The sequence below is a fragment of the Glycine soja genome, chromosome 11, assembly GCF_004193775.1.
Source record: "Glycine soja cultivar W05 chromosome 11, ASM419377v2, whole genome shotgun sequence".
In the NCBI taxonomy this organism is placed as follows: Eukaryota; Viridiplantae; Streptophyta; class Magnoliopsida; order Fabales; family Fabaceae; genus Glycine; species Glycine soja.
The window spans coordinates 52517135-52537603 of record NC_041012.1 but is presented as its reverse complement, the minus strand read 5'-3'; the positions used below and the strand labels follow the sequence as shown (position 1 = coordinate 52537603).

Sequence of the window (20469 nt, the reverse complement as noted above, 5' to 3'; positions counted from 1 at the left end):
TAAATTACAATTATATAACCAATCTATGTATAGGAAAGATACCAAGTGAACGAACAAGTTGTAACCAAATTATGTATCGGAAAGGATGTTGGAAGACAGAACGATGACTTAATGCTTTAATTATGTAATGGATTTGAATTTTGAGAAAATGATAAAATCTATATAGATAGATTTTATCTTATAGAAATAATAAAAAATATATATATTAAATTATGCCTTCGCGTATTAAATATTTTCTTTTTATATTGATGCATATGATATTTTTTTCAGCAATTAATGTATGTGAGACAGAAAGTTTTAATTGCAATTTTTCTTTTCAATATTGTATTTAATTTTTTAAAAATAATTAATTAGTTTGTGTTAAATTTTATTAAATTTGAGCGACTATAAATATATAAATGGTTTTTATTTTTATATATTCAAACATACATATATATTGTTAATTTTAATTTATATGTATGAAGTATTGAATAATTTTAAATTACTTAATATAATATTTTGTAGAAATGATTTTTATGATGAAAACTTCAAATTCAATAAGAAATTATTAAATAGAGTAAAAATTTATATAACTTATAACAGTGTGAGTTAATATATCATTGTGCAAAAAATATATATCATCAATGCATGTGTTATTTATTTTATATATAATTTAAAAGAAAATGATCAAATTACATACTATTAAGGTGTGTGCATGTGTCCTCAGATTTAATCGTTAAAAAGATTACATAAGCCAACCTAACTCAGGTAAGCTCAGACCAGTTTTAATATCTACACGGTAAATGACTCAACTCATTTTTAATTTATAAGAATGAACCTAAATTTATCAATTCAACCAATCAGAAAACTGAACTAGAATGAATTGACTGACGGATGACAACTCACAAGCACATCTAAAAACTTTAAAGGGAAGAAGACAATAATAGCACATAATTGAGCAACATACACAAAGTGGAAATATCATATCAATTAATAAGGAGTTATTCCTAGCTACTTAATTAGTAGTCTTGATTTTTCTTTTTAAAGCAAAGAATTATTGTAGTTGGAAATCATAAAACTAATATCTCAAAGTGTAAAGAATTTTAAAAATAATTTTACTTCTTTCAACAAAATTTTCTTTATATAACACAGTAAAAGAATTAAACATCTATTAACATGTTTAAATAATTAAATACATACCAAATTGTGTTGTTGGACATTTATTATTAGTTTTGAATTTAAATGCTTAAAAATATATAATTTTATCATCGATAATATTCTTATATTAAATGAATAAGATTGTTTATAATAAAAAATAATTTCATAAGTGAAAATTTAGTCCTCAATAAAGAAAAAAAACATAAAAAAATAAAAAATATTTAGTAATAAATACACAAAGGTATAAATGAGTGGATGGGAGTTTTCTCTTCCCTATGCCCCTCACTTGTGTGTATATATATATATATATATATATATATATATATATTGGTATATATATTGGTATTTTGCAGTTAGATTAGCGTTTTACCTGTCCCCAGAGTGCTTCCAGTGGCCTTACTGATATTGAGCAACATCATTCGCTTGACAAAAGTACAACTATTTTGTGGGTTGTCCCCATGATATCACCACAGGTCTACAGCTATTTCTCCTATTTGTTTGATTTATTTGAAAATTTAAACTCGAGTTGTTTGGATTGAAAAATATTTTATATTTTTATTAATTTTAGTAAACAAGGAACAAAATATAAATAAGGCAATATTTTTATATATAATTATTAATTGTTAATAAAAAATATTGAATCGAGCAGACTCCTAATAATAATTAAGTTTGTGCATGGTTTAGTTTTTGTGTGGTTCACAGTATAGTTACCATGACCGTGCATTGACACCAAAATGAAATTATATATGACGTCAATGATTGATTAATAACAGTTATGGCCCTCTTCCTGTAATTGTATCCACGGGACATGGGCTCGTGTACGTGTGTTCACAATACACACATATATAACATTCACTATAATACTCTCTCTTTCTGCACATGCACTTCACGTGGCGCAAACATGCTCAGGTCGGGACCGTTTGGGTCGCTACTCAAGTAACTGAACCCACACCTTTTTTTTTAATAATGAATTATTCCATTTAGATATTTAATATACATATTTCATTACATAATCTTATCCTTAAATTAATTAAATTTTAAAATTTTCTTATAACTTATATTAATTTTTCACTATTTTTATATATATTTTTTTATTCTGTCATTTTTTTCATATATTTAATTTCTATTTTTTTATTATTTAAAATTTTTAAAAAAACACCTTCCCCTAACATATAAATAAAGTGGGAATTGTTTTTTTTTTCCTAGATATATGTATATTTTACCAGATATAATTCTGTTCTAATTAATCCAAATAAGATTATCTTCGGTAGGGATACTAGTACCATAGAAGAAGAAAAAACTAGAATCTAGGTCTTTTAATTTAATATATGCATGCTAAAAAAGCCGGCATACTGCAGAGCAAAATGTGCACAAAAAATTACCTACTGCATGGACGGCAAAATATATAGAAAAAAAAGGGGCTTATTTTTTTAATCTAATTTTATGTTTCTCAAATTAAACAAGTAAAAGAGGAGTTATAGATAATTAAGAGAGAGTTTTAATATTTATATATCGTTAATGTCTATTTTAATAATGTTATCATTCAGTAGGAAAATCATAAACTCACTAACAGTAAACGCGCGCGGTTTAATAGTTAATACCATTTTGTAAAACAAATATATATATATATATATATATATATATATATATATATATATATATATTATAATTTTTGACAAAAATCACAGTTCGCGATGCATGCAGATTTAATGAGCAAGAATTGCATGAAATAGCATTTTCTTATTTTTAAGAATATGAAAAAAGCTTCATTGTTGGACTCATGAAATGGCTCCTTTGATGGAATTTTAAGATGCATAAGTGCATAACAAAATGAAACGAGTTTAAACCACACAATATGCTTCACTTTTGTTTTTTCTTTCTATAAGATCTCGTGTTGACTTTTTCTTAGGGATTCTTTTTGTAATCGGTCCTCCCATTAAGAGAAATTAAAGGGTGGCTTCTGTAATGTTTCTTCTCTACAAGATAAGATCGTGCATGCATGGTTGAATGTCTTCCCAATATGTCAAAACAAAGTTTCTTATGTTGCCTATTACAATTCAAATTGAAGGCTCTAAATTCATCTCAAACATTAACATATTGTTAGGCACCACACATTCAGATATGTAATGACTTCTAAGAGATTTGGAAAAATAATTTAATCATAACAAATATCTTGCCTTTTCATGTTTTATAGATTATGACGTACGTTTGAAACTTTTTTAATTCGTATGTCTTTTTCAAACACTGTACCTGTCTTTATATATTATAATTAATAATTAATTATTTTTGTGACAAAATTAATAATTAATTAATTAAAATATATGATAAGTAGGATGAGTCAATTATATCACATTCTTGCCCAAATTAATTGGGAATAACCAATCGAAGTAGAGTTTGATTCAGAATAGTTAGTGACTTAGTTCTTTATACGTCTAGTATGATTTTTCTTTTCTTTTCTTTCTTTCACTTGTTTTTTTTCCCAAAAAAAGTGAATAACCAGGGAATCCCTTAGAATCTAGGAAGAAATAGGACACACTAAAAAAGGAAATCAAGCCCGACGCTCAACAGCAGTCTCTGATTTTTACGATTAATTAGGAAAATGCCATTGAAGTTAATTAAGTAAGGCTAGCCCATTATGTCTTGTAAATCTAGATTTTACAAAGACAAAACATGTTGTATATTTTTTAGAAATAATAATAATATTAATTTTTTAATGAAGTTATCATTAAAAAGTGAAAGTGAAACATATCAAATATTATAGTTTATTGAATTAAGTAGTTTATTAAATACTTTATTGTATAAAAAAATAATACTCAAATTTTTTCAAAATAGATGTGGTAAGCACATTCAACATTAGTTTTTTAAAAAATTGATGTTGTATATGACTTTCAAGATCGATTTTTTCAAAATCAAGGTAGAAAGAGATTAAGAAAACATAATTGAGCATCGATTTTGTTGCGGAATAATATCGATTTTTTTAAAAATTGATGTTGTGATGAAAAAACAATATCAATTTTTCTAAAAACTGATGTTATGATATAAAAAATAATTTCAAATTTTTCTAAAAGTCGATGTTATGATCCAAAAAATAACATTGGTTTTGCTTAAAACAATGTTGATTTTTGTATATTTTACATTTTTTTGTTTATCTCTTATAACATGACATTGGTTTTGTTAAAAATCAATATTATTTAGTGTATTTTAACATTGGTTTTCATAATCGATGTTAATATTGATACTTTTAATGTTAATAATTTTAACATCAGATCAAAATTGATGTTAAATATCTAAAATAATTGATATTAAAAGCACTTTTTTTAATGGTGTTGGTACAATAAAATGTATGAAAAGATAAAAACATATATATATATATATATATATATATATAATAAATGATAGGATAATATATAAAAAAAAATATAAAATATAATGTATAAATTATTATATGTGTATTACATTTTTAATGTAAGTTGCATGTTTTTGTCAATGTGTGCAAAAGATATATATATTAATGAGTACCTCATGATATTCTATTTGGTCATCCTGACTAGCTACCAAATGGGACATTAGTGATCTAACTCTTTTTATGTTTTTGTATAAGGATCACAACAAGGATCGAATTCTAAGCCTCATGAATCAATTTCTAGTTAATATAACATAATTAATTATGCATAATAAAATAGAAGTAATGACATTAGTTATTTTTGTCAATATCCTTTAAGCTGTAATTATTAATTATGTCACCAATTCATCATTGATCTCATCAATATTGTCATTTATAAAGGCAGCAACCGTTGCCTCTTTGATATTTTTATTTTACATATGTTTTGAAAATTTGGATTTGGAGTTTAAATAAATCACTGATTGACTTGAATAAATATTAGTTTGATACCTTTATCAACATTAAGACTCAATTAAATAATTTATTAAAATTTCATAAATTAATTAATTTAATTAATAACATTACTTGTGATTTTAGACAAAAAAAAATTGTCCTAAAGTTATACTTTTTTTTCCTTCAAAATTGTCTCTAACATTAATGACATCATTTTATTCTTTTTTCAAATATTTTATTAGTTTTAATTTTTGAGTTCCACTTATAGTTAATACACTTATGACTATGTATATGAATAGTTAAAATAAGATTCTAAAATGCGCCTTATAAAGATAAAGTTAGACTCCAAAAAAGAAAAATTAAGACATTAATATATTCAATAACTGTTTATTAAAGAATTATATTTTAACTGAAGACATCTATTTTAGGATGCCATCCAAAAACACAATATAAAAGCTTGTTCACTCTATATAGTTGAAGTATTATATTTAAACTTTATGCAAAAAAGTTATTTTTCTTCGAGACATTTATTTCTCTAGGATATAATTCATATGTATCCCGTATAAACATCATCATTTTGGAGATATAAAATAGGTTGGGTGGTTAAGGGAAAAAATCACACGTGTAATCCTCTCTTTTTGATAAAAAATAACAATATTAACTATTAAGATTGACAAATTGTCCATAGTAAAAAAAAAAGTACTATATATTTATTAATTAGGAGCTTCATGAATCGGATTGGTTAGCGCTTAGGGTAAAACCGTAAAACCAAAATAACTTGAAACCTTCATAATATTGGTTTAATTTTGGTAAGCATATACGCAGTTGTCATAAAAAATAATTATATCTTTTAACATTTTATCTCCAAAGATTATATATTTTATATAAATTTATAATATTAGATTAATGTAAACTGGGATTTTTTTTATGACTAAATATTTTTTTATTTAACATTTAACCTTTTTTATATAGTTATCACTCTATATGTTTTCTTAATTTCTTAGCTCAAAATATGATGATAAAGAAAGCTACAAGGTAAATATGTGACTCAATTATGACACTTGATAACAGTACATGAGATCATAAGAAAACAAAAAAGAAATGGAGAAGACAAAAGATAAAAATAGAAGAAAAATTAACTTACCAAAATCTAAAATATATTAATTTAAAGTTAATAAATAATTGATCGAGTTAACGAGTTAATTCATGCTGAAAAAAATGATTTTAAAATCAATCCGATTGTAATTGATTTAGTTTAAGTGTAAAGTAAAACAAAAAAAAACCTCAACCAATTTAATTAATTTAGTTAAAATTGTTAAATTTTCTGGTTTAATTTTTATAAAAATAATATCGTGATGATCACATATATTTTATAATTCACTGGATTAGACACTACGATATATTTAATATAATATGATAACAAGAACGATGAATACTCTTGAATCATAGAGTATCTAAGTTTGGAGATATACCACTTTGTGTTAGCTTTCTACTTGAAGCAAATGATTTTGATTAAGAAAGTAGCACAATAAAAGCAAGATTCTTCATGTTTCAACATAATTGGGTGGCATCTTCCTCATATTCATTCGTAAGCCTATGCAGCTATCTATAAAATATATGCTTAGGATTGAGATGCCTACCCTATCATGTTAACAATCATGGTGTTTCCATTTTTTTAAAAGAATAATTGATACCGTAATAGGATAATTGTTTTAATTTTAATTCGTCTTCAATATTCATGACAAATAACTAATCATGTGATCACCATGGAGTAATTATGATCAGTATATTTGGATCCACGTGGCTTTCAACTTAAGTCTAAGATGGATAAAGCATGATTTTTTTCACTGATCATAATGTTTGGCATTGTGCTAGATAATTTCAAGTTTTAAACCCGTGTCTCATCGATTCTATTATAAATAACTTTTGTATCAATGGTGACTTGAATCATGATGTTTGTTCCATGTATATCTTTATTTTTCATTGAAGTTATTTAAACAAAAATTATGTTATTACGAACTCACATTTACTTAGAATCATTTCTACATATGCATTCCAAATATACGTTTTTTTTTAAAGGAACTCACACATATAATAACTACTTTTAATCATTTTCAAGACTATAGCCTACACACGCAAAGAAAAAATGTGTGCACCTACATCCAAAGTTCCATAATGTTAAATTCAACCATAAACTAACATGATAAATAATATTGTAAATTTAATTAAAATACCTTGATGAAATAAATAATTTTCATTTTCATACAATCATAGATTATCATGCCGATAGAATTAGTAATTTTTAAAATCATACCAATGAATATTATTATTTCTTTAGTTAACAATGTAAATTTTTTGACAATCATAGATTATCATGCAGAATTACTAATTTTTAAAATCATACTAATAAATATTATTATTTCTTTAGTTAACAATGTAAATTTTTTGACAGTAATAATACATAAACATTAAATTCAATACACGCATCATGACAACATGATTACTATAGTCTTTCAAATATCATTCTTATACAAAAAGAAAATGAAAAGAAGAAAAATAGGATCAAAATAAAAAATTTAAAATTTATTTTAAAAAAAATAAGTTAAAGAGAAGGAAGAATTTTTTATGCATGCATCACTAGTATTAGAACCCCCACAAAAAAATTACGTACTTTTTATTATTCATTTTATAAATTAAATATTTTTATGTTATAAAAAATGTGTTAAGAAAAAATAACGTAGTAAATGTTTTTTAGTTAAATTTTATTTTTTAAAATTATTATAAAAATATTTTTTATATATTTTTTTATTTTCGTTCACTCTTTCACTTATTCAAACAAGCAGTTTTTTTTTTCTATTTTTCTTTCACTTAAATTTGTTATGAAATCATATCAATATATATTATTTAGAACATTAGAAATATCTATTTAATTATTATTAATTCAACTTTTAATCATTAAACCAATAAGCATATATGAATACTCATGTGTCTGAAATTCATTATATAATTGTTAAGGAAATCTAATTTAATTTGTTTGAATGAAATGTGAGTTGTTATAAATCTTTTTAGTATGTTTAATTCTATAAATAAATAAATAAAAACACATTATATAATTGCGTCTCTGTCTGCTCTAAAACTTAAGCATTATGTCATAATATTGGCAGTGTGATGATATTGTTGTAGCAATCTAGCTCTACTTAAAAAATAAAAAATAAAAACAAGAAAACCCAATATCACCATATTCACCAACCTCTGTCGTGGCTAAACTGATCATGGCATAGACAAATGCATCTTTCATATGATAACACTTTGCATCTAATGGAGAAGCAAGCCTTACAACATAATTCAAGGGTTTTGATTCTGATTAATTTCTGTCACACGAAAGTAATGTCATGCTAAAGGCCTCTGGAGAAGACACCGAACTATGGTGGAGAGGCAGGCAAGGGACAAGATTGGGGATAATTATTGCACGTGTTTGCTTCAAATTGGACCGTCCTATGGCTACTGATTAGGTTAGATTAGATTTATTGTTTTTAAAATCAAACTTGAACCAATTGAGGTATTGCTTGAAGGTTTAATAATTTAATAGTAATTTAATTTATATTAATAATATACATTATAATGCTATATTTTTATAAATTATTTTATTTATTCTAAAATTTATGTTTTAGTATTAAAGAAATTGTATGCTAACTAATATTTTCCAATTTCAATTAAATATTAAAACTTTTATTATAATTTTTTCCAAAATAAATTATATCAATATAATGATTTTTGAGTGTATGCTAACTTGTTTATTATTATTCTTAATCTATATGAGGCATTTCAAGTAAGAAGAGCTGAATGATTTTTTTTAGGGGACTATACATGAATGGTTACAAACTTACAATTAATAGTTTGTCAAACTTACAAAAAGTGATTCTGAAAAAATTGTTAAGTGGACCAGACTTGCTTCTTAAAAAATGCATGAAATTATTATTATTATTATATAAAATATAGTATATATATATATATATATATATATAATAAAAATTGATTATTTTATTAAAAAATGTTTCTAAAACAACTTGAACAGACTTTAAATCACAAAAGCGTAACTTTTTAAATAATTACATGATTATTAAATAATTTTTAATCTTATAGAGTAATATGATCCATATTTATTCCTTCCATCCTATTATTATGGTAAACACTCACCTCAGTATGCATAAGTTATCTTTTTAAAATATTTTTTAAACAAATTACTTAAGTATATTTTTTGGTAAATTCATTTATTTTAAACTAACTATTTGCATGCCTAATTTTTGTCTTATAACAAATTGTGTTTTCTCCAAATGTGGGTTGAGTAGTTATTTACAAACAGGTACATGTTAATCAGGTCATCCTCTCTTGTTTGAGAAAAAAAAAACCATGAATTTGGGTCTTGTAAGTTAGGCTTCTACTTCTCTATAGCACTGTATCTTGATATGTCATTACATTTGAAGTGAATCATTGATCTATCGAAGACCCATGACAGTTGATGACAAAAAAACTAACAGAAGAAAACCCATTACAATTCTAATGATCCCCAATGACTTCATGGTTCAGCCTCTCTATTCTTGCGTATGTTTTTCCTTCCATAAACCATGATAATATATGTCAGAGTGCAACTATACATTTATATATGTGATTGAAGACCCTTGACAATTGTGATGGTTCTCACTTCTCATTGTACTTCGATGAAAAGCTCGATTAAACACTAACGACAAGAAATTTTTTACGTTATCATCTAATAAAGATAAGAAAATAAAAATAATGTATAATAAAAAAATAATTTTACACCATCATTTAATCATAATTTAAATAAGTTTATTAACTTTTATAATAATTATCTTAAAAATCATATAAATGATGATTTATAGTTTAAAACAAAAAATAACCATTAATGATTTTGATTTAGTATGACATTATATTTCATAATTCATAAATGATACACAAAACAAACAATTGAAGACCCGTCCAAAACCTAAAAACTATACAATACGCATCAAGCACCCATCATTTTTTTTCCCTAGTAGAAAAATGTAATCAACAAGCATGAGTTGAGAAACTAAACATAAGTGGGGAAAATCAAATTCCATTTTATGCTGATCCAAATTCGGCAAACCACTTCTCATGGCGTTCAATGTCAGCCAGAGAAACACTTGGTTGGACTTTCTTACGCCTCATACCATTCATGGAAGCATCACGGCATACATCTGTCAAGTCATCTCCACTATACCCCTCTGTCCGTCGAGCCACTTCATCTATGTTCACATCAGGGGCCACCTGCATGGTGCAACACTATACACTTATTGCATGTCTTCTTAAACACTCAATTTCATCCATTTTGTTTATGGTAAACTATATATGCTTGAATTCTACTCAAGATAACATAAATCATTTTATTATTCATACTAAAAATCACATCCTAACTTGCCTCTACAGTCCTCAAATTGATACGGATCAGCTCTTTTCGACTCTCAAAATTTGGAAGAGGAATGTATATACGCTTTTCCAACCTTCTCCTGCTTTGCATTAAACATCAAATTGAATCAACTAGTGGTGACTAGCACAATATAGGACTTCAGACAAAAATATATAACTCAACATTCACAAAAGTAAGAAAAGGATCGATGCAAAAAAGAAGATAGCTAGACCTCAGTGCCTCATCTATGTCCCATGGACAGTTAGTGGCTGCTAAATCCATTACTATTTTACGGGTACCATCTTCATTTGTGGAACTATTATTTACACCATCAACCTGAACTAGAAGTTCAGACTTGACCCTTCTGGATGATTCATGCTCCCCAGAAGCCCTGTTGAAAAAAAGAACTCAACTGAATCATGGTTCATTCTTTCGTGACAGTTGATAAACATTATTCCCATTTCATTAAGAAGAAGATTGACTTACCCCCTAGCATTGCATAGAGAATCAATTTCATCAATGAAAATTGTACTGGGGGCATATGCTCTTGCAAGATCAAACAAGCACCGAACCATGCGCTCGCTCTCTCAACGCCATTTAGAAGCCAAAGTAGCAGAAGAAACGTTAAAGAAAGTGGTACCACATTCAGTAGCAACTCCTTTAGCAAGAAGCGTCTTCCCAGTTCCTGGAGGTCCGAACACGATAACACCTTTCCAGGGTCTCCTTATTCCCTGCAGCATTAACACATACAATTACAATGTTCTCAATGAACTCCATTATTCACTGTGCGAATGAACTTCATGTTGTCACAACAATTTCACAAGCAGTTGCAATAAGAAAATAAATGCGGTTAATTAGTTCAGCATATTACTTGCGATGATAACGAAATAAACATTATAAATGAAAATCAGTAGTTATTAACAGGTGGTGAATATTAAACAATTAAGAGCAATGTTGTATGGTACGAAGCAATGTTACACGAAAACATAAATAAATAATAATAAAAAAAAGTATTTGACAGAGTTCACTGGTGGATACTCTGTATACAGAATTCTTCAGATACCATTTCATATTGTGTAACATTTTTCAATAACTAATTAATTTTCATATGTATAATACTCCTGTGGAGACGACACTTTAGTTGGGGGGAAAAAATCCCATAAGGCTATAATCAAGGTTTTGGGCACAATGTCAAGGTTTATCAAGTGGGTGTGATCACAGTCATGGCCGGTCACATTTGTTTGGGCTTTCCCGGCATATGAATAAACATGAGAAAACGTGACCCATATTTTAAAAAGCCTTGCTTATAACAATAGAGTAAATAGCATATGCTTTGATATTTGATGAGTGTAAAACATTGTATACTATGCGTAGAAGTTGTTAAAGTAAATCCATAAGGGTTTTGGCTTCAGTGAGGCCTGCAACATCATCCCATCTGACACCAGGGGACGTTTCTAACACATCCATCCCTTTCTAGCATTTCCGCCAACTCAGCATCAGGACCTTGGTACACATCATACCTCATCTTTCTTTGGAGTTCTTGCCTGCTCCTGCTAACGAAATGGATTGGGCCCCGCAACTAACTTTGTATTGGCATTGCTACCTGCACCCAGCAAAATTGCTGGTACACCCAGTCATTTTGTGATTTTCCCATTTTGCCCTTTTGTAAAAGGGATACGGATCCGTATGAGCCTAATCCATAAGTTTTTTTTAAATTTTTTTTTTCAAAAATATATTTTACGAATTAATTTAAAATTAATGGCCCAAACAACAATTTATAATTTTTATCATACAGTTTATAATTTTTGAATTAATCTCAACAATTGTCTAATTCCAACGCCACCTTCCACCAACTCTTTTTCTTCACTCTTAATTAATATCATTAATAATAAATTAATACTTACTTTCCCTCTTTTTTTTAACTTACCTGTTTTATTTGGGATGCTGACTTTGGTCATTTTTATCATATCATTCTTGTGCGTCAAAAAAACCCAAGTTACAGTTTAAAGCTAAATTTTTTCTTAAAGATTTATATAAGAATTATGTTTTTCCAGGTTGTTTTAACAGCCTTTTATATTCTTAAGCTATCACGATTCACGACTATAATGAGATATAAGAAAAATACCTATTGTTATATGATAAATTGTTAGCTCAAGGACAGGTGAAAGGTTAGTTTTCACTTTTCACAACCGATCAGTCATGATTTGAATCTTTATTTATTTAGTATCCAGTGTAGTTTGAGTAAGTATAGAGGATACAACAAAAAAAAGTTTCAACATGATGAGGTTGCTTAAAGAACTCACTGGGACTTGCTTCTCATACCGAAGTCACAACAAACAACCAGTTACAACTACCAATGATCAATGATGGAAATTGTTTGTTGTTTGCATAGGAAACAGAGGAAATTAATCATACTAAAACAAGAGAGATAAAGGAGAACGGAAGTGTCTCTAAGGAGAAATTTTAATTACTATTGCATCTACATTATATGTGTCACATCTAATAGTATAGCTTCATATTAAATGAAAGAAAACCAATGTGTCCATAAACTCTCTCTCTCTCTCTCTCTCTCTATATATATATATATATATATGACAGTAGCAAAAGAAAACGGAAAATAAAAGATCTAGATTGACCCATTACCGAGAGTATAATCACGTATAAAGATGACTAATTAATAAAATGGAGACACCTTGAGATGTAATAAGTTTGCACCATAAATCTACCACGACCACTCTGCAGTAACTCATGTTATCAATGGATGAAATAAATATTATTGAAGCTTTCAGAAACAAGAAGGCTCCTTCCTGCTAGTTCGGCCAGATTTTATGATAGTTGGATAAATCAGATAAATTTCTATGAAAGAAGTGCATGCATCTATTTGGAGCCAATATTTTGAAATTTATCAAAATGAAAATAATAAAAATTTGCTATCTGGGTAGAAAGTAAATCCTCCATTTATTCAAATGCAAAAGCTGCAAACTTGCTACATTGACAAGTGAAATTTGTTTCTATTGATATCTATTATTTTTTTTCCCCAATGGAGGTTTGGGAAGGGAATGTTCTATAATTAAGTTTCAGTTACTCCCGCAGTCCGTCTCTAACCAATTCTTCTAAGCCTTTCTTCAGTCTTTCTGCGGCAGCTCTGCAATCATTCTCCGTCAAGCCTCCAAATGAAATTCTAAGATTGCCGGGACAACCACAAGCTTTTCCTGGGATTACTGCAACCCCATGCTTGTTAGCTAGCCAGCGAACAACATCAAAATCATCGTGAGCGTTTCCGTGTGGGAGCTTTGCCCACAGGTATATAGCACCTTCTCCTCCTTTCACAGAACCCTCTCCAAGAGGAGAGAGGGCTTCTAAAACAATTTCTCTGTTCTTTTCAAGAGTTTTTACCTGATCTACAACCCATTGAGGCCCCACTTCCAATGAATACAGGGCAAGATACTGTGATAATATTGAAGCACAGATGGGAATGTTGTCTTGAACTTTGAGAAGTTGTTCAGCAAAGTCTTTTACTTCAGAGGGATATGCTATCTGCAATAATCAGGTATTAGGACAGACTAGGCAGTGCTCATCTTTTAACACTAGTTACGAAGTTTGCAACTGAAAATATAACTACTATGTTGCAGAGAAGAAAAGGGATACTGGGAAAGAAAAGGGATTTTTTTTTTTCTTGGGGAGGGGGGAAACATTCCTAATAAAAACATTATCAGAATTCTTGACTGATTTGCTTACTGTATGATACTGAATAGAATCTGTGATTTTTTGTCTCCACACTAGGATAATACTTGGCTTCTAAAGTTGTGGAAATATAGGACTTTGCATATTTTGTCGCATTGATTTAACAGTTAAAATATACAAGTAAAATCACTTCAAAGAATATCAATACCAAAACTCCAACAGGACATCACTACCATCTATAAGCTCCAATGGCTGTACAACCTGATTGATAAATCCGTTGTTTCACTAAAGATGGTCATCTAAACTATAAAGTATGATGTTTCTCTCTCCTGCCGATGAAACTAAATAAAGACAACAGGCGGCACTTACATATCCAACCCGCCATCCCATCATTCCAAATGCTTTTGAGAATGAGAAAACATTAACAATATGATTTCCCTCAACACAAGAGTGTTTCAGGCCATCATACATAAAATACCTGCACAAAAATTAATTTGTTTAAATACAATGTTTGAAATATGAACAACTTGCAGCTGAGAAATAGGTAGTCTTAGTGAAGATTACTAGTAGGATCTCATAAGGATATTGTACACCAGTGGAGACCACAATATAATTGAAACAGACTAAAAAATTTGTTTTTGTTTCTTTTCATAATTAAAGAATAATATATTTTTTCTATTAGCATAGCAAGTTAAAAGTCTTACTCGTATGTATTATCAACAACAAGCCAAGAGCCAGCATTCTTGCAGAGATCTGAAATCCTCTGATCAAATAAGAGAAAATACTCAGAAATTTTATAATTTTTTTTATAAAAAAAAAAAAAAAAAACTACTGCTACTGTTATGGTCAATCAGCATATTCTTTGGGAATATTATCTGGTGGCCACCCAAGAAGTTCTAAAATCATACTAGCTGTTGATAATTTCAGTGGGAGAGAGAGAGAGAAAGAGAGAGAGAGAGAGACCTTTAGAAGGGGCTCTGGAATGTAAGTTCCAGATGGATTGCCTGGATTTACAACAGTAACAAGCTTTGGAGGTGGTTTAGTTTCTGATAATATTCTTTCCAACCAATCTGAAAATCAATACAATTCTGATAAATGGCCTAAAAATAGAAATTCAACATCAGAAGAAACTGTGAACATGGATGGTAAACGTCCAACAGAGATCAATCAGCCTTCTAAGATTCTTGTTATGTATATACTCCTTTTGGTCTCGAATATAAGCAAAAAAATAACTAATTAAAGTTGGTTAGAATAATTTAATTATACCAATTTCATTTAAAAGATAAACCCTTTTCATAAATTATCCTTCCTTGGAACTTGATATCAAGAATAAAAGAGTGTCATTGGAAACAAAACCTCAATTAAATAAAGGGCATTTTAAGAATGGTCTCATTAAATAAGGTAAGTTAGTTAAGATTTGCTTATGTTTGAGACCAAAACATAAGGTTTTTTTTGCTTATATTGAAGACCGGAGAGAGTATAAGGGACAACATTGAGTAGATAGTTGTTCATCAGTACGAGCAATTTTTGGACATAGCATTAAGTGAAATTACAGATGGAGTAGCCTAATCAACAGTCAATCATTAACAAGAACAAGAAACCAAAAATTCAGTTAAATAATCAACATGATTATGACTTGTTACACAATGCAACTTACAACTTAATCCAATATCATAAAACAATCTGATTGGACATGCATAAATTTATAGCATCCCAATATACCTTCTGAAAAGAGGAAAGGTTTACATGTATACAGACCCAATCCATCCAACATTTAACCAATATGTGAACCCCCTGGATGGAGGAAAAAAGATGCTCTTAGCAACCAAAGATTGCCTTTGCTTCTCTAGTCCATGCCAGTAAAAAATGGATTACAGTAACCAGATCATGCAACTTTTTACCTGCATCAGGATGGAGTGTGTCTGAGCTACCAGGACCAACTAGAATATTGGTAACGCCAGTCATCTGGAAGGACATGTAGGCATTGAAGTAGTACGGAGCAAACATAACCACGGAATCACCCGGATCACAGAGAGTAAGAACTAGATTCACAAATGCCTGTATTTGTAGGAAAAAACAAGTTACCACAGATGTTTAGAGATGAGCACAATAATACTGTTGAAACTTGAAAGCTCAAACTCAGAAAGAGATCAAAGTAGCATAAAAATTATAAACTGTTGAGCTAATTCAGTCAATTCTAAAAGTTACTGTCTCCACAGTTACAAACCATGCTATTTCTATCAGATACTTGTCCTTTCAAATGCTGAGTTACAGGAAGGAGAAGTGACAACACTATGATGGTTATAGATAAGATTTAACATAAGCAAGCACGAAAGGCTATAATTTTAATGGGTAAACATAAAGAAGTCAAATGGAAGCCGAAATGCTGATACACTTCACCTTTTCAGAAACAGTTATCTTTTCGAGGATATAACACAAAACAATGAACATAAAACAAAAATTACATGGTCGATTATTATTGTTAACCTCACCTGATTGGCACCTGATGTAACCATTACTGAAGATTTGTGCAAATTATTTTCATCACGCAACTACATGAACATGATAAAAGCAAATAAGTTAATTCATTGGCTACCGAGATCCAAATTTCATAGAGCAAAATAGTTTATCACAGAGCAATTGCATACAAAAGGCCTAATATAAAAGCAATTAATTTCTAGTTTTTATTTATTTTTAAAATAAAGCAACATCCAAAACATAGGTGGAGGGCGAGACCTGGATGGATTACAGCTATAAGTAACATCATGTGATTATGGAAAGTAAAAACAATGCATGTCCAAGAATTTTGACCGATGAAGGAAAAAAACAGATATCTATACAGATCTATAAAAATTAGCTAATGTAAAATAAAGAGACTTGGTCATAGCCATATAACATTTGTGATCTAAAATATTATCCTGACTCATCCAAAACAATTAAGTTATAAGAGAATCAAGTTCATTTGAATCCATATGTAAGTTCACCAAATACCAAACCAACATAAAGCAATTGGATAAAGCCAAGAGACCACAGACTATACTAGACACTAGTAGGTTTATTAACTTAGCTGAGCTAATTAATGATCAATTTAAATTAGTTTCTCCTTATATATGCAAAAATAACTGCAGTGCCAAGCTGTGTTCAAATGAAGAACTTCAAACAGATAACTAGAGTTTCCAAATTCACACTAGTACATAATGCATATTGTAAGAAGAAATTATACCATTTACCTTTTTGACTAATGCTGCTCTGAGTTCAGGAATACCTTCATCGTTACCATAACGACTAATTAAAGGCTCAGATACAAGTTCTTTCACTTTTTCCAATGCTTGCTTGGGAGGCTGCCAATAAACCACCCCCTACAGTAGATAATTTAAAAAAATCATTACAAAGGGTGCAGAAACATGAGCCAAAATCAGACCCATCATCAAAACCATGTAGCTTTCACTTTAGCACACAATCCTAAATGTAAGCTAGATCATACAAATCAAAGAAATCTAAGCCCACACCAAGGCAGGCACGTCCTAATTGTTGAAAAATAGAAAATAAAGTGTTCAAATTTCTAAATCCCAAGCAAGCAAAGTATACTAATTTATAATCAGACATTGGAAACACCATATCCTCCTTTCAGTGCCTCGCAAAAATCGCCAAGGGGTTTGATTAATAAATATAAAGTAGCATTGGAGAGACAAAAAAAAAACCTGGGCCAAAGACACGGCATTCTTAGCTCCTCGGAGCAATTCCTGCATCTGCAAACACACACACAGACACCAACAACCTTGGTTATAAAAAAAAACATGTTATTCTAAAAGCAAACCAAACATCATTAATCCAAAACAAAGACTCATTGGAAGGGATCAAATTCCAATGAAGAAAGAAATTGCATGAGAGTGAGTAGTGAGAGTACCTGAACCATAACGGGCATCTCAGTTTCCAAGGCCCTCCTTGAAAGCTTCACGAACGAACCCATCTCTCTCACACCAATTCTGTGATCTTGCCCTCACCACTCACCAGAGAAAGAAAGAAAGATGCAAATAAAAATGCCTTTTAGTTTTTTTTTTTTCCAAATTATTATATAACAAAAAGAAAGGGAACTTTTTGATTTACAATAATAAAAAAAAAAACAAGTTTGTCACGCTTGATCAAAAGGGAGACAAGGCATGAGGCCTTTTTATCATGAAACAATCAATCTATTTCTAGTTCAGTTGCTTTTCTTTGTTTGACTTTGGGTTGTCAGAAATATATATTTAGAGGGAGGGAGAGAAAGGAGTGAGTCAGTTCCCACTAGGATCGAATCGGATATGGTTCATAGAATGAAACAAACAACTCCATCCACCCAAGTAATTATTCTCTTTCTCTCTGTGTCTAAATTGTCTCTTTTGTGTTTTTGGGGCAATACTTTTTTCGAAACTGAAATACAGCGTGGATATGTAAAAAAAATTAATTAATACTGAGTGTGAAGTTGTTTAACGAAGGGGACAGTAACTCGCAGAAATTGAGTGAAAGAGTTGTTGGGTGAGTTTCTGAGAAGGAAGAGAGAAGGCAAAGAATCTTTGAACAAAAACAACGTGCATTTTGGATTGCGTGCTTTTCCACTGTCTGGGTCATGCAATGCGCATACGGACAAAACTTAACATTGTATAACCTTGCCAAAACGATGTCGTATGTTCTTTTTTTTAAAATTTCTTTTTCCTTTTTTTTTGTCATTGTTGCAAACCACGCTTATGTACCCAAGAAGAAAATAATTGTACCAAAATGAAAACCCACGTTTCACTTTATTAACAATAAATTGTTTTTATAAAAAAAAACAAAAAAGTTATTAATAAATTTTATACTCCTTATTAATGCAGTATTTATTTCTTGGAGTGTTTATATTCATTACTAATATATAATTAATTATTAAATTATTAATGAAGCCAAACCTACAAAAAAATTTGTAGTGTAAAAAAAGATTAATAATTAATTTATTTCGGTTTTTACTATATTAGTATTATATCTTACCCCCTTATAAATGCTATACATAATGATCCAATTAAATGTTACAGTTTTTTTTATATAGAAAATGATACAGTTAAGAGTGACCATTTTTTGTTACAATTAAATTGTGTTCATAAACAGGTACATAAATTGAAAATAAAATAATTTAGAATAATAAGATAAAAAAATAGTATTTTATTATATGAATTAGATTTATAGTATAGTGTTAACAATTGATTCTATATAAACCAGAGCAATAAGTAGGCATTTATGAAATTATTATATTATTTTTTTCATTACTTTATTATCTAAATTTTAGTCTGTTTATGTCCAGAGTAATAAGTAGGCATGTTTATGTAATAATCATATTAATATTAATTTGTTTTAGCATTTTATCCATAGTTTTATTGCTTGAGTTACTTCTGCAAGAGAAGTAACAACATGTATTTGTAGAAAATTTAAAGTTATATTAACTAGTGATTTATAATGGAAACTATGTTATAATTATGATTTATGATGAAATGCTTCATATGTTAAATAAGTTCTTTAAATATATTATTAAGTATTTGATTTTTTATTTATCATCAATTGAAGGAAAAAAAAAGTAGTACAACTAAATAAAAAAAATTAAATTTAAATTATCAACAAATAGATCAAATCAAAATTTAATTTGAGGTTTTTTTTTATCCATGAGAATGTAAGACGGTATCAAAGAATTTACAATAACTCATATATCATATTTAATCAACTAAGTTAAACACTTGTTCACATTAGTTTCTATTCAAATGGATTCAAACTAAAATACACTTTAGTTTTATAATTAGATTAATACTTTTTACCCTAGAAATTGAGTCAAAGCAGAATGTCGAATACACTAATTATTGCATAAAAAATGTTGATTAATGGTTATTTTTAAGGAAATAATTAAAAAAAATAATAGTATTACTGAATGTTTCAATAAAATAAAAACGGAAACAGTATAATAAAAAAAATAATGCATTAAAATTTCATCAAAATTTTCAATACTGTTTTAAAGTAACTGAAATTATTGGCATTTTTTCACAAGTTTTGGTTATTGATTATGAAACTAATTATCAGTCAAAAGTGTAGTCAAAGCTCATAGTCTCTCACAAATTCAAGAAATATTGTCAATTGAGTTACACTCATTAGATTATTAATGTTTAATTAATTTAAATAATAAAGGATTAGATTGAATCAAATTTCAATTTGATGTGGTATTTAAATTAATTCAAATTGCACTATATTTTTAGAAATAGATTAGAAGATGATTTCTTAAGTGAAAATTGGGTCAAAATAAACTGATGACTTTTTTTTCTTTGAAAGGATAAACCGATGACTATGTACCAAAAAACTTATGACTACTTTAATT

General features: G+C 28.6%; 1 protein-coding gene and 1 pseudogene across 1 annotated transcript; both read right to left on the bottom strand.

Moving 5' to 3' along the window:
• Positions 1–9971: 9971 nt before the first annotated feature.
• Positions 9972–11943, bottom strand: LOC114373414 (annotated as a pseudogene).
• A 1355-nt stretch (positions 11944–13298) lies between these two features.
• LOC114376424 (aromatic aminotransferase ISS1-like) lies at positions 13299–18675 on the bottom strand. Its single transcript, XM_028334533.1, has 9 exons — positions 18010–18675; positions 17804–17851; positions 17333–17461; positions 16595–16654; positions 16004–16160; positions 15066–15172; positions 14807–14865; positions 14472–14580; positions 13299–13955 (listed from the first exon to the last, which is right to left on the bottom strand). Exons 1-9 carry the CDS (start codon positions 18070–18072, stop codon positions 13500–13502), a joined length of 1188 nt encoding a protein of 395 aa, XP_028190334.1. The 5' UTR covers positions 18073–18675; the 3' UTR covers positions 13299–13499.
• Positions 18676–20469: the final 1794 nt, after the last annotated feature.

Excerpts from the sequence above, each read along its gene's own strand:
- LOC114376424 (XM_028334533.1), bottom strand. The coding sequence starts at position 18,072 with ATGGGTTCGTTCGTGAAGCTTTCAAGGAGGGCCTTGGAAACTGAGATG. Across the intron at positions 16,655-17,332 it reads GAGCAGCATTAGTCAAAAAG|TTGCGTGATGAAAATAATTT; the intron begins GTAAATGGTATA and ends ATGTTCATGTAG. Across the intron at positions 16,161-16,594 it reads TTACATCAGGTGCCAATCAG|GCATTTGTGAATCTAGTTCT; the intron begins GTGAGGTTAACA and ends CTACAAATACAG.